Here is a 13,382-nt window from a genome sequence, read left to right as displayed (position 1 = left end):
CCGAAGGCGGGACTTCTGCTTCTATAACGGTGACCTTCTCGAGCAGATAAAAGTCGCTGTGATGGCAGCGTGTGTAAGAGTTCCCTAGAAATCTGGTATGTGATGGTGTGTGATCTCACACACAACATAGTGCTGGTGTTCCTGCACAAAAAGAGTGATTGATTTTCGCCTAATGAAACACTTTACCTTTGCTCTGTATTTTAAATATACAGTATATCAAAGTGCCCTAAATAAAATAAATAATTTAATTTAAATTATAATAATAATAATAAAAGTAATTATTATTTAAATTATAATATAATTTAAATTACTCATGCTGTCCCAGGGTTGCAGGATATCATATTATTTATCCTGGTGAAAAAGACACAGGCTGAGCTGGTTAAGCTGCTAGACCATCTTTAACTGCTACAACTGCACCATTGTACGTGAGTTATTTTAAGAAAACAACAAGAGTAGGCCAGTTAGAAAACCTCGAACCAACAAAATTGTGTGCAATGTTGCATTAGTTGCAGTAAAGGATTCAAACTAAAGCAGGGTTTCCCAGACTTTTTTCAAACAGGGCCAGTTTAGACCACACCAATGTACCCGAGGCCCGAAGTCAACAAAATATTATTTATTCAATTCAATTCAATTTTATTTGTGTAGTGCTTTTAACAATGGACATTGTCACAAAGCAGCTTTACATAAATTTATAAATTCAGGATATAAATTTGAAATTTATGAATTTATCGCTAATGAGTAATCCAGAGGTGACGGTGGCAAGAAAAAACTCCCTGAGACATCATGAGGAAGAAACCTTGAGAGGAACCAGACTCAAAAGGGAACCCATCCTCGTCTTAGTGACACCAGATAGTGCGATTATAAATAATTCCCTTCTATAACTGTTTACTACATGATCAAAAAATGCAATTGTGTAACCAGGAAATTCATTATAGTTTTCACATAAAGTCTATTTTGTTGAAGTTATCAACTGTTCACTGATGGAAACTTGAGTGCAGAACTATTCATGGCAACTGCAGTCTTAAAGTTATCAAAGCAATTGCAGTCCTAAGCCATCGTAGCAAAACTGTTCATATCAGTTAAAGTCCAAAGCCATCTTCAGGGTTTTTAAGTGATACCATCCTCAGTAATCTCATGTATCTTTAGGCTGTCCGTGTTGGGCCGTCCTCAGCAGCTCCAACCAGAAGCAGGGCATCAGGGTGGATCAGGCAGGTCTGGAGAGCAGAAGGGGTCAGAATCCCTGGCATCTTAGCATTTATGATTATTAATATCATATATTATTTATGAAAATGCATTTTATGCAAAATATGAAATATTTACAACAATATATAATATACAGTACTGTGCAAAAGTCTTAGGCACATGCAAAGAAATGCTGTAGAGCAAAGATGCCTTCAAAAAATAATGAAATTAAATGTTTATACATTAAAAAATACTATAAAGAGCAGTAAACAGTAATAAATTAAACAATATTTGGTGTGACAACCCTTTATTTAAAAAAAATAGTAGTTTCAGGTACAATTAGTGCAGTTTTATAAGGAAATGAGCTGTAAGTTTTACTGAGCATCTTTCAGAACCAGCCACAGTTCTTCTGGAGACTTTGACTTTCACACTTGCTTCTTAGTTCTGCATGTTCTCGCCTTGTCCCTGTGGGTTTCCTCTGAGTTCACAGGTTTCCTCACACTTCTAAAACATGCCAGTAGGTGGACCGGCTAATCTAAATCGACTCGGGGTGTGAATGAGAGTGTGAATGTGTATGCACATGATGCTCAGAGATGATCTGGAGTCCGGTCCCAGGTGTGTTCCCGCATTAGTGTTTCAGGGACAGGCTCTGGACGCACTTTATCCACTGTCATGTATTTTGTTGCACTGTAATTGCCACATGTCCTGAACTGATGTTCAGAAAGTGTGTATTTTGTCATTTTTAGAGTAGCGTAGAGAGCAGAGAGGTGTAGCAGACTCCTGAGAAACTATCTTCTCACCTTAATATTTATATTCATCTGAAATTCAGAAAAGACTGAGGGGCTGTAAGTATCAGATAGTGCACTGAAATGAGCAGAAAATACACTGTGGGGTCGAAAAAAAGGGTGTAACTTGATGACATGGATGGAAAGTCAGAATTAGAGCAGATTTCAGCAGCTTATACACCATCATTATATTCGCAGCACTGATCAACAGAGGGCAGCAGGAAATCACTCAACTTTCTGTGCCTTGTGGAAGTGTGATACAGAAGAAGAGAAAAACACGTCGAAGGCATTTGGGCTAAAAGCTACAGCGTCGCTGTGAAAAACTGGCTGTTTGTCGCTGACATTAAGTCATTGTATCTGGGAAATGTAATGTATATAGCTGTCGGGCTCCTCTACTGGACCTATGAGCAGAAAAGAGCGGCTTATTGATCAGCTCCGAGGTCAGGCAGTGTTCATGTCTATGCTAACTATGCTAACTATGCTAGCGACTGTTTCATAAAGTTTGCTGTATCGGTGGCTTTTCCGCGCCTCTTCATTTCCTCCTGCTACCTGCATAGTTACTGCTAACAGTGCCTTCAGACTAACTTTATCACTCTGACAAAAGCTGAAAACGTGAAATTATCTAGCTTTCTAACGCTGGAGTGCTAACCACATAGCAGAACAAGGTGTGTGTGTGTGTGTGTGTGAGACCGCTGGCCTGCTCCCTGCTAAACTTTACATTAGATTAGCTGTACATTGAGCTGTTCATAGCCAAAACTAACATAGATAAAACTTTACGTAAACTAACTAGTAGTAGACTAGTAGTAAATTAACTTATACTAAACTAACTAGTAGTAAAGAAGTAGTAAACTAACTAGTTCTAAACTAACTAGTAGTAAACTAACTAGTAATAAATTTGTAGTAAACTAGTAGTAAGCTAACCTGTAATAAATTAGTAGTAAGCTAACTTGAAGTAAACTAACTAGTAGTAAAGAAGTAGTACGCTAACTAGTTCTAAACTAACTAGTAGTAAACTAACTTGTAATAGATTAGTAGTAAGCTAACTAGTAGTAAATTAACTTGTAGTAAGCTAGTGGTAAGCTAACTAGTAGTAAATTAACTTGTAGTAAATGAGTAGTAAGATACCTAGTACTAAACTAACTAGTAGTAAATGTGTAGTAAATTAGTAGTAAGCTAACTAGTAGTAAATTAACTTGTAGTAAACTGACTTGTAGTAACTAGTAGTAAGCTAACCAGTAGTGAATTAATTTGTTGTAAACTAACTAGTAGAAAATTAGCTTGTAGTAAACTAACTAGTAGTAAACTAACTGGTAGTAAACTGGTAGTAAGCTAGTTTTAAACTAACTCAGTATCTTTATTTATAATGAATATCTCCATGTACCGTATTTGACTTTATATTTTTCTCATTTAAAAAAGGAACATCTGTCGAACCTAACACTGAATATCTTGTTTCTGTAAATGACTTTTCTTTGTCTTATTCGTTTCTTCCCAAGGGTGTGCAAACTTTTGCACTCAGCCGTAGCCAGGATGTTATTCAGCTTCAGTTTTTTGTCTTACTTTAGGTATGGGCTGAGTGCCATGTTTCTAAAATCACTAGAACAACATTATTTCAGCATAAACGAAAGATGAAGCTACTGGTAGAAGTACTGAGCTCAGGGGCTTTACTACACAGCGTCAGGATAACAAACCTCTCAGAAAACAAAAAGAAATGTGCACTTCTTTGCTCTTTTTCACATTTACACACCTGCGCTATGGGAAACGCTGCTTTGAGCCCTATTCAGACTCGATTAGTTTATCAGGGGAACGCATGTAGTAAACTTTTTATACGTCTCTTCAGTGATAAAACTCACATCCAGACAGTGATACAATTTCCACAGGAAGAGTGAGTTTCCAGTGGGTTGTATTTCTACAAACTCGGATCTTTGCATCGCATGGTCATATGATCACACTCCATTCACAACGTGGAATTAATAAATATTAATTTATAAGCCTTTAACATGAAATATTTGAGCAGCTGGCAGTCATATAACTAGCCATTATTTATAGAAAACTAAAAATTGATGATATTTTGCATATGTAAATATGTAGTAATGCTTTATACCTGTAGCTGCCATTATAATGGCTCCTTTAATCAGTCTGCAGAATCTTGTTTTTCTTAAGGATTTTATTTTCTTCTCCTGGAAATGCTTTCCCAGGTAGCGTGTGTACTTGAGATTTTACCACCCGCACCAAGTATGTGGTTGTATGCCTCGTCTAAATCATCCGTTTTTTTGTTTCGAGACCAACCACGGCAAGTAGCAGCAGTCAAACATAATTTTATTAACATAGAAGATCCGTTGTACCGTTGAGTTCGGCAAAAAACAGTATGTAATTCATCCTGTACTTTTCCCGCAGAAGAACGGAGAAAAAAACAGCGTCATGGCCTATCCAGACGTAAATAAACTCATAGAGTAAAATTACTCAAGGACCCCATTGCAATTTAATCCTGTGCAAATAGGGCTTTAGTTGGTTTTTTAGTTGGTTTGTATCACAAACTACATCCAAAACTGCATTCCTGTTTAATTAATTAGTGGGTCAGAATAGTACCGTGTTGTAATTCTTGTCTGTGGTTATTTCACATGTGCTAGAGACCGTGGATAAGCATGAAGGGCCAAAACACACGTGTGTATGTGAAAGCAAATGACAAAGTCTGCCCAAAACTTTGTTGTACATACTCAACATGCGTTCTTATTGTCCTACTGTGGCTGTTATAAACCTCAGTACTCAAGAGGGTTATAGAGTGTGTCTGAAACTTTTAAATGTTTCCAGTAATATTACACAGTCATGCTGCGTTATAAATATGCAAGGACGCACAGAATCTATTGTGTCATGCATTCACCTAGATGCGCAGGGTATGTTTCGGCCCTAAAAACACTGTAGTACTATTCTACAGTACTGTACTTTGGAAACAGCATACAGGTTATTGTGGTATTTGGATTCAGTTCTTTACAGTTTGTAAAAGCCAGTCTGACATAAACATGTTATTTCTGGTCATGAAAGTGTTCACTGTCATGCTGCACTGATCTGTGAACAGTGCATGGAAACCGTGCTAATCCACCTTACCCTGTGTTTGTAGCTATGTGAGGAAGTGCAGAAGCTCGCACTGGCAGCTTCCCCAGCGGCGTTCACCACGGCGGGAAACATCAAACCTACCGTGTGCAGGGTGGTCATCTACCTCCAGAGGGACATGTCGGGAGAGAGCTGCCTGCACCCGCTACGGCCTCAGGCCAACCCCGTCCTCTCCATCACTTCAACCGAATGTCCCAAGATTAAGAGCTGCAGCCAGCGAGGCACGGCGGGAAGCAAATATGTCCGCCTTAACGTGGGAGGAGCGCTCTACTATTCCACTGTGCAAGTGCTTACGCGACAGGACACACTGCTCAAGTCCATGTTTAGCGGCAAGATGGAGGTCTTCACCGACAAGGAAGGTGAATGCTGTAGAACGATCCATTGACTGTTTATTGATCAGATATTCATTTTTTTATGCTTTTATACAGTACGTGTTCTGTTCCTATCAGGTTGGATTTTGATAGACCGCTGTGGGAAACACTTCGGTTCGATTCTCAGTTACTTGCGGGATGGAAGTGTAACTTTGCCCAAGAGCAGGCAGGCTGTCATGGAGCTTTTCACTGAGGCAAAGTATTATCAGATCCAGGGGCTGGTGGACTTGTGTCAACGTGCGCTTCAGGTGAGGAAGCCATGTTTGTCCGGATTAGTCGAAAGGCTGATTTAAAGTTCTGTGCACAAGAATTTATGGATGTTCCGTTTTGGTGCATAGACATTCATGTCAGTCAACGTGTGCATTGGGGGCAGAGTCGCATATACCAAACCAGAATGTACAGAAAACAAAGACAAAGTCTCAGATTTCACTGCAGCAGAGGGAATGGAAAAAAGAAACAATTTACTGTATACAATAAAGGACAATTTAGTTCTTTACACTCGGATCATTTGTGATTACACTCGGATCATTTGTGGCAATATTACACTGAAATTTCCTGCACTCCTCCAAATCTTTACTCAAAGCTTTCACTAACTTCTGTTGTCACTTTTAAAGAAGGGGCATATAAGTGCTTATACAATTGTACCTCTACAAACTGCTCCATTTTGCTTGAGCGATAATTCTGGTTCGGGTCTCATTCTAACCCCAGTGTGCCAAGATTCATGTCCCTACTTAACTAGTCAGCATTTACAGGAAACGTAGTTGTAGACATTTGGAAAATGTGCACTTCTGCTCATGTGCAAGGTACACTCAACTTGTACATTGTGTCTATATAAATCAGGTTTAAAGTCAAAATATAACCAGATATCCTTATCTCCTAATAGTCAGACTTAAAGATAGAACTGCCAGATCCCAGAAGCGCTGCTGTTTTTGTTTATCATATATATACGCAGATCAGCCATAACATTATGACCACCTGCCTAATATTGTGGTGGTCCCCCTTTTGCTGCCAAAACAGCCCTGACCTGTTGAGGCATGGACTCCACTAGATCCCTGAAGGTGTGCTGTGGTATCTGGCACAAAGACGTTAGCAGCAGATCCTTTAAGTCCTGTAAGTTGCGAGGTGGGGCCTCCATGGATCGGACTTCATGGCCAGCACACCGCACAGATGTTCGATTGGATTGAGATCTGGGGAATTTGGAGGCCAAATCAACACCTTGTCATGTTCCTCGAACCATTCCTGAACAATTTTTACAGTGTGGCAGGGCGCAATATTCCATTAGGGAATACTGTTGCCATGAAGGGGTGTACCTGGTCTGCAACAATGTTTAGGTAGGTGGTACGTGTCAAAATAGCATGAATGCCAGGACCCAAAGTTTCCCAGCAGAACACTGCCCAGAGCATCACACTGCCTCTGCCGGCTTGTGTTCTTCCCATAGTGCATGCTGGTGCCATCTCTTCCCCAGGTAAACGATGCACATGCACCCGGCCTTCCTCATGAAGTAAAAGAAAATGTGAATTATCAGACCAGGCCATCTTCTTCCATTGCTTCCTGGTCCAGTTCTGATGCTCACCTGTCCATTGTAGGCACTTTTGGCAGTGGACAGAGGTCAGCATGGGCACTATGACACTATGAAAGGTCTGTGGCTACATAGCCCCATACGAAGCAAGCTGCGATGCACTGTGTGTTGTGACACCTTTCTATCATAGCCGGCTTTAACTTTTCAGCAGTTTGTGCTACAATAGCTCTTCTGTGGGATCAGACCAGACGGACTAGCCTTCACTCCCCACGCGCATCAGTGAGCCTTGGGCACCCATGACCCTGTCGCTAGTTCACTGGTTGTCCTTCCTTGGACCACTTTTGGTAGGTACTAACCACTGCATACCGGGAACACCCCACAAGACTTGCCCTTTTAAAGAAGCTCTGACTCAGTCATCTAGCCATCACAATTTGGCCATTTGGCTTACGCTTGCCCATTTTTCCTGTTTCCAACACATCAACTTTGAGAACCGACTGGTCACTTGCTGCCTAATATATCTCAACCCTTGACAGGTGCTATTGTAACGAGATAATCAATATTATTCACTTCACCTGTCAGTGGTCATAATGTTATGGCTGATCGCTGTGTATAGTTAAAGGTGGGGTTAATGATTTCTAAGTCAGTTCTTCTCAAATTCCTTGTGCATTGAGGCAGCATTAAAGAGCGAGGTTGTATTTATTCACATCTTCAGTCTCAAAACAGCAAAATTTGGCTCACTTCTGGCAAAGATTTCTGACTATATCTTGAATAAAACAGTAATAAAAGTCATAATGAGCTTAATCAGACATTAGTCATATTACAGAAATTATGGTGTCATGGTGGAATAACAGCACAAGTTGACAGTAGAAGATATAAATATCTGTCGACTTCAGAGCAAAGTTTTCTTCTTTGCAGGATAATATGCAGAAAGCTGTGTGCGTTATCCCGGTCATCACATCTCAGAAGGAAGAGGAGAGGCTGATACAGGGCTGTACAAGGGTGAGGCTCTGCTCATAACCCTTTCTAAAATGACAGAGTAATTCATCTACACTGTTAATCTTTTATTTGAACGTCCGAAAAGATGATGATACATTGCAATATTCTGTTACTGTTAATTTTCTGTTCCAGCCTGCAGTAAAGCTACTCTACAATCGAGGCAACAACAAATATTCCTACACCAGGTGAATATCATTCATCAGAAGTATTTAAGCACTTTGACTACATCTGGATTTCTTGACCACTGCTTTATTACCTACGTGCGCATTTCTCTGTTAACTCATTGACTTTTGTTTTCTGAAAGCAACTCTGATGACAACTTGCTCAAGAACATTGAACTGTTTGAGAAGTTGTCGCTGAGCTACAATGGACGTGTGCTGTTCATTAAGGATGTAATCGGCGATGAGATCTGTTGCTGGTCCTTCTACGGGCAGGGCCGCAAATTAGCAGAAGTTTGCTGCACATCCATTGTCTATGCTACTGAGAAAAAGCAGACCAAGGTAGGATCATGATTCTGCACAACTATATGATGTGAGAAATTTGCATGTCATATGACTGTCTATCATTATCTAGATTTAGAGATTTATGAATTTATATATGAGATGATTTTATTGATACTGACATTTAGCAAGCAAGTGTATGACTCCCTAGTGAAGTTCCATCAATCATTTGTTATTGTTCTGTTTTACATTATTCATTCGGCAGATTTATATTTTATTTTTATAGATTTTTATTTTTATAGATTTTTATTTTAAGTGACTTGACGCAGTGTAGTCTATGTGTATAACTATTAAAGGATATGGCAGGAGTTTTTTGTTTTATTCATTTATTTTACAAATTAATCTTAGAGATATCGCTCTAGCTATGAAAATGGATTTTGTATTTTGAAATGTTACTGGGAGTCGCATTCAATCATGCCACATTTAAATGAAGAGTGTGTATGCTGTTATGGTCTTTCCACTATCCTTACACGCAGTGCTAGCGTAGGAATTCAGTGACAAAATGGACAAATTTCCCCTCAGCTAAACACACTAGTGTTATTTCTTAAATCACATACTTATATACTATTCTAGATCATTATTGTGTACTAACGCTAACTGGTTTTCCTGTTGCAGTTAGTGTTTGCATTTTACCCTCTCATGTAGCCTTCAACCCCACTGAAAGATCTGCATGCTAGCCTTCTGGATTTTCTAGATTAGTAAATACTTTGGAATGTAAGGTCAGAGTTTTTGATTTAAGATGCAGCCCAGGTTTGAAGGATTTGTGGATTAGGAATTTCTCTAATTGCTGTATATGTCTAAACTGAAGCCAGAGCACTGCTGTGATCCTCCTGTGATTCGCTGCTTTGTCTCAGGTGGAGTTTCCCGAGGCTCGTATCTATGAAGAGACACTAAACGCTCTGCTTTATGAGACACTCCCAGTTCCTGACAACTCTCTCCTGGAGGCCACGCGCAGGCGAGCTCACTGCTGCTCACACAGCGAGGAGGATGAGAGCGTGGAGCTGAGAGAGCGAGTACGGCGCATACACATTAAGAGATACAGCACCTACGACGACAGACCACTGGGACATTAGCTGAGAACTGAAAGTCTTCTCTGCTAAAGGGCGAAAGCTTGCACAGTCTACTGAAAGCTCACGTACACACGTTTGGGACACATTGTTGAGTGTGAGCAAAAATGATGACACTATAATCAGACCACCCTGTGAGCCATGAATTAGCACATTGGGGTGTCGTGTAAGTCCGTCTAAGTCAGATACTGATAAACAAATCATTTTGACTGGTACTTATTTTGGGGGGAAATGCACACTTGCCAGTTTTCTGGTGACGTATACTTAAGTGTACTGAACAGCATGAAAGTGTGAGCTTTCGCCCACAGACGAAAATTCTGTGAAAAATATCACACTACAGACAACTCTCTTCTCTCTTCTTGACAGTATTTAACCACTGTTTTAACTCTGCCATATCACAATGATAAATCCTGACAATCTGGTCAAAAAAACTGTCATATTCCTTCTGCTCAGTTGTGTAGTGAAAAAGAACCAGCACCTTTGTAGGATGATAGTGTTTTTAACCTCCTTTAAAAATGTTTTTTAGCTTTTTTTTTTTCTTTTCTTTTCCCAAAGCTCTGTATAGACACTAGAATTGAACTGACTGATATACCACTTCTTGAATAACCAGCGTTGGTTTTTAAAAACCTAATCCTATAATGTGAACACAAATAGCAATGTTTGCTGGTGTTTTTAAAATTTTATTTATTTATCTATCTCAGAATTGTAATACTGGCAACTTTTTTTTTTCTTTGATTGAAACACGATGCAAACTAATTGAGAACATAGCAATGATGAACATAAATTTACTGCACCTTGTCTCTTTTTCTCTTCATTGATATTTTTGGATGCCTTAGTGCCACTCATGCCTTCCTGTGTATCAAGTAAACAGCTGTGAGCCTAAGGTCGAAATAAGTTCTGATATGAGATCTAATCATGTGATGGAGAAATCGGTGAAAATTGGATACAGAATGTGCTTTTGGAGTTCACTAATTATATATTTGTGATTCTTGATAAATGATGTATTTTGTTAAATCTGTAGGTTTATTTTATCAAGCCTTTCATACTCTTTATAAAAGATTTTATTTAAATGGACTATGTGTGGTTCTTTATCTTGTCAACATATGGTGAAAAAATATGTGTATTGCTGAAATTTCACAATTCTACCTACCTACTCTCGTCTTTTACATTTGGGTCAAAAACATCAAAAAACATGCCTGTTGATAAAATCTAGTAATAGAATCTGTGGCGCTCTTGTATACAATCGTTCTACACACTCATTCCCCACTTTAATAGGAACACCTGTACTCATTCATGCAATTATCCAATCCACCAATCATGTGGCAGAAACTCAGGGCATTAAATTCTGCAGATACAGATGGAGCTTCAGTTAATTCACATCAAACATCAGATTGGGGAAAACATGAGATCTCAGTGTCTTTGACCATGGCGTAGTTGGTCCCAGATGGGCTGGTTTGAGTAATTCAGGTTTTTGGTCTATAGTGTTTACATACATTAAGCGGCAGTTCTGCAAACAGAACGCCTTGTTGTTGAGAGAGGTCAGATGAGAATGGCAGAGTAGTTCAAGCTGACAGGAAAGCTATGGTAACTCAAATAACCACTCCTTACAACCATGGTGAACTGAAAAGCATTACAGAACACATAACACAATGAATATGTACAGCATTTGGCAGACACCCTTATCCAGACTTACATTTATCTCCTTTATACAACGGAGCAGTTGAGGGTTAAGGGCCTTGCTAGTGCTGGGATTTGACCTTATGATCAGAAAGTCAACATCTTAACCGAGCCCAACGTTTACCATTGAGGTGAATATGAACATTGACGTGGATGGGCTACACAGTAGAACACATCCGGTTCCACCCCTGGAGACTCAGTAGCTAAGGTTCTGGCTTACTGATCAGAAGGTTGAGGGTTGAAGCCCCAGCGCTGCCAAGCTGTTACAGCTGGGTCCTTGAGCAAGGCCCTTAAGCCTCTCTGCTCCAGGGGTGTCATATCATGGCTGACCCTGTGATCTGTCTGCCTCCAGCTTCCTAACAAGCTGCGATATGCAGAGAAAAGAATCTCACTGTGCTGTAATGTATATGTGACAAATAAAGAGCAGACCTGTCAGCCAAGACCAGGACCCTGAGGTACAGGTTCACTGCCACTGCTGTAGACTGGAAAAAGCCAAGGCAATGTTTTTCTATGAATGAACATGTGTTCCTATTAAAGTGGCCACTGAGTGTGCATTCACAATATACTGTGCTTTATAAATACTGTATATCTGGGTTATATCAAGCAACTGAGAGCAATTAATGCAAAGGAACATTTAGTTCCTAATGATTGTTATCCACTGGGTGAATAAGAGCTTGGATGCAATGGATCTTATTATTAAATTCCCCCAGATCTCCATACAGGAGGACAGAGAGAAAAGGTATCACCCGTATCACATCTTCTCTCTGTCGCTTTAACGTCATATAGCTGAGTGAGAGGCTATAAAAAGTGCGCTCAATGGATCCTGGCCACTTTAGTATTCAAACAAGACAGGGATCCAAAAATACATGGAGGAGCAGCAGAAGCCGTGAACTGATTAATGCTATTGGTCAGCGATGGCCGGGGGGCGTGTTGGTGGCGTGACGTCACCGCGGCGGTACGGAAGATGGCTCCGCGGTGCGTTAACGCGACTCCTGGATGCGTCAGCGCTCCACAGCTACAATACGCGCTTATGTGAAAAGAAAGGAAGGAAGGAGGGATAAAAACAGGAGGAAGGCGAAGCCTGTCATCTGCGCTGGGGAGAGAGCAGTTTATGCTGTGCGCTGGGTGGCAAGCAGTGCGGGGCGATGGGTTCAGCGACAGAGGAAGAATTTAAAGAGAAATTGCTATGGAACGTGAAACGAGAGGTGAGTGCTGTTTCTTTTTCAATGAGATGCTCGATAGTGATAAATATGGAAGACCAGTGCATCCGTCCAGTGCTCACGATTAGTCCTCATCCACTGTGTTTACTCCCCAGTGCATAGAGCACAGGCTCCTGAGTGCTGTGCCTTCATGTTGTGGGAAGTTTTATTATTGTTTACTGTCATGTTTATTGTTTATTGTCATGCAATGCAACAACCTGATTTCAATTCTACTGTAAGCTCCTGAATGATGTCGCTTCCAGTTTCCTGTTCACGCCCCTCCAGTTTACAGGCGGATGATTACTCGTCCTTAGAGGACAAATTAAAGCAAACTACCTAATACCATATGCACTTTTTCTTTGATTTCATTCTGATCTTGTTAGATTGCTAGCACAGCTGTTATTGTTATCCTGCTGAAGTCTGCATGCTGAACCTGTTGAATAGAGTACACAAATGGTTTGTATCCTGCACCACTGTAATACACAACCTACTGGTTTTCTTTTTTTTTTTTTTTTTTGAAGCTTATGTACACACATGAAAGCACTGTAACTCCAGAATTATACTAAATAACTGGGAGAGGTACCTTTTTTCTCAGATGTAGCACCATCTGGCATTTCCACTATCTTGTGAGTCAGTGGTGGATTTGTAACTGTATGCATGTATATAAATGATGTACAGAAATAACAATGGAGTGTAGTGCGCTTCAGACTTAAGTTGTGGATTTAATACGGATGATCTATTGCACATCAGAAATAAGAGCTACCTGTCATGTGTTTGATCTGATGCTCAGTTCTGAGTGTTGTCCGTTTCGTGCCCTTTCTGTTTGCCTTTTTGGAGGTTGTCAATCACCTCACCTCATTCAACACATGTCAAATCAGTGTGTTAGCACTGTCGCCTCGCATCACCGGGGTTGGGGGTTCGAATCCCGCCTCCGCCCTGTGTGCGCGGAGCTTGCGTGTTCTCCCCGTGCTTCAGGGG

At 40.3% G+C, this 13,382-nt stretch overlaps 2 protein-coding genes across 4 annotated transcripts in view; both read left to right on the top strand.

Annotated features, from left to right (window-relative positions):
• The first annotated feature begins 2,184 nt into the window (after positions 1 to 2,184).
• tnfaip1 (tumor necrosis factor, alpha-induced protein 1 (endothelial)) lies at positions 2,185 to 10,598 on the top strand. Its single transcript, XM_026923881.3, has 7 exons — positions 2,185 to 2,407; positions 5,083 to 5,434; positions 5,525 to 5,694; positions 7,881 to 7,964; positions 8,094 to 8,146; positions 8,266 to 8,461; positions 9,316 to 10,598. Exons 2-7 carry the CDS (start codon positions 5,194 to 5,196, stop codon positions 9,532 to 9,534), a joined length of 963 nt encoding a protein of 320 aa, XP_026779682.2. The 5' UTR covers positions 2,185 to 2,407; positions 5,083 to 5,193; the 3' UTR covers positions 9,535 to 10,598.
• Positions 10,599 to 12,056: 1,458 nt separating this feature from the next.
• sgsm2 (small G protein signaling modulator 2) overlaps positions 12,057 to 13,382 on the top strand; it is a 47,662-nt gene continuing 46,336 nt past the window's right edge. The window contains exon 1 of one of the 3 annotated variants that reach the window (XM_026923875.3): positions 12,057 to 12,410. In XM_026923875.3, the coding sequence (XP_026779676.3) occupies positions 12,351 to 12,410 (60 nt within the window). In that variant the 5' untranslated portion in view covers positions 12,057 to 12,350. The remainder of the gene's footprint in view (positions 12,411 to 13,382) is intronic. The other 2 variants (XM_026923874.3, XM_026923876.3) reach the window with 2 other exon arrangements.

Source organism: Pangasianodon hypophthalmus, chromosome 14 (assembly GCF_027358585.1).
Source record: "Pangasianodon hypophthalmus isolate fPanHyp1 chromosome 14, fPanHyp1.pri, whole genome shotgun sequence".
In the NCBI taxonomy this organism is placed as follows: Eukaryota; Metazoa; Chordata; class Actinopteri; order Siluriformes; family Pangasiidae; genus Pangasianodon; species Pangasianodon hypophthalmus.
Note: the sequence above shows the minus strand (reverse complement) of the source record. Positions and strands in the feature narration are given on the sequence as shown.

Excerpts from the sequence above, each read along its gene's own strand:
- tnfaip1 (XM_026923881.3), top strand. The coding sequence starts at position 5,194 with ATGTCGGGAGAGAGCTGCCTGCACCCGCTACGGCCTCAGGCCAACCCC. Across the intron at positions 5,695-7,880 it reads TGTGTCAACGTGCGCTTCAG|GATAATATGCAGAAAGCTGT; the intron begins GTGAGGAAGCCA and ends TCTTCTTTGCAG. Across the intron at positions 8,462-9,315 it reads CTGAGAAAAAGCAGACCAAG|GTGGAGTTTCCCGAGGCTCG; the intron begins GTAGGATCATGA and ends GCTTTGTCTCAG.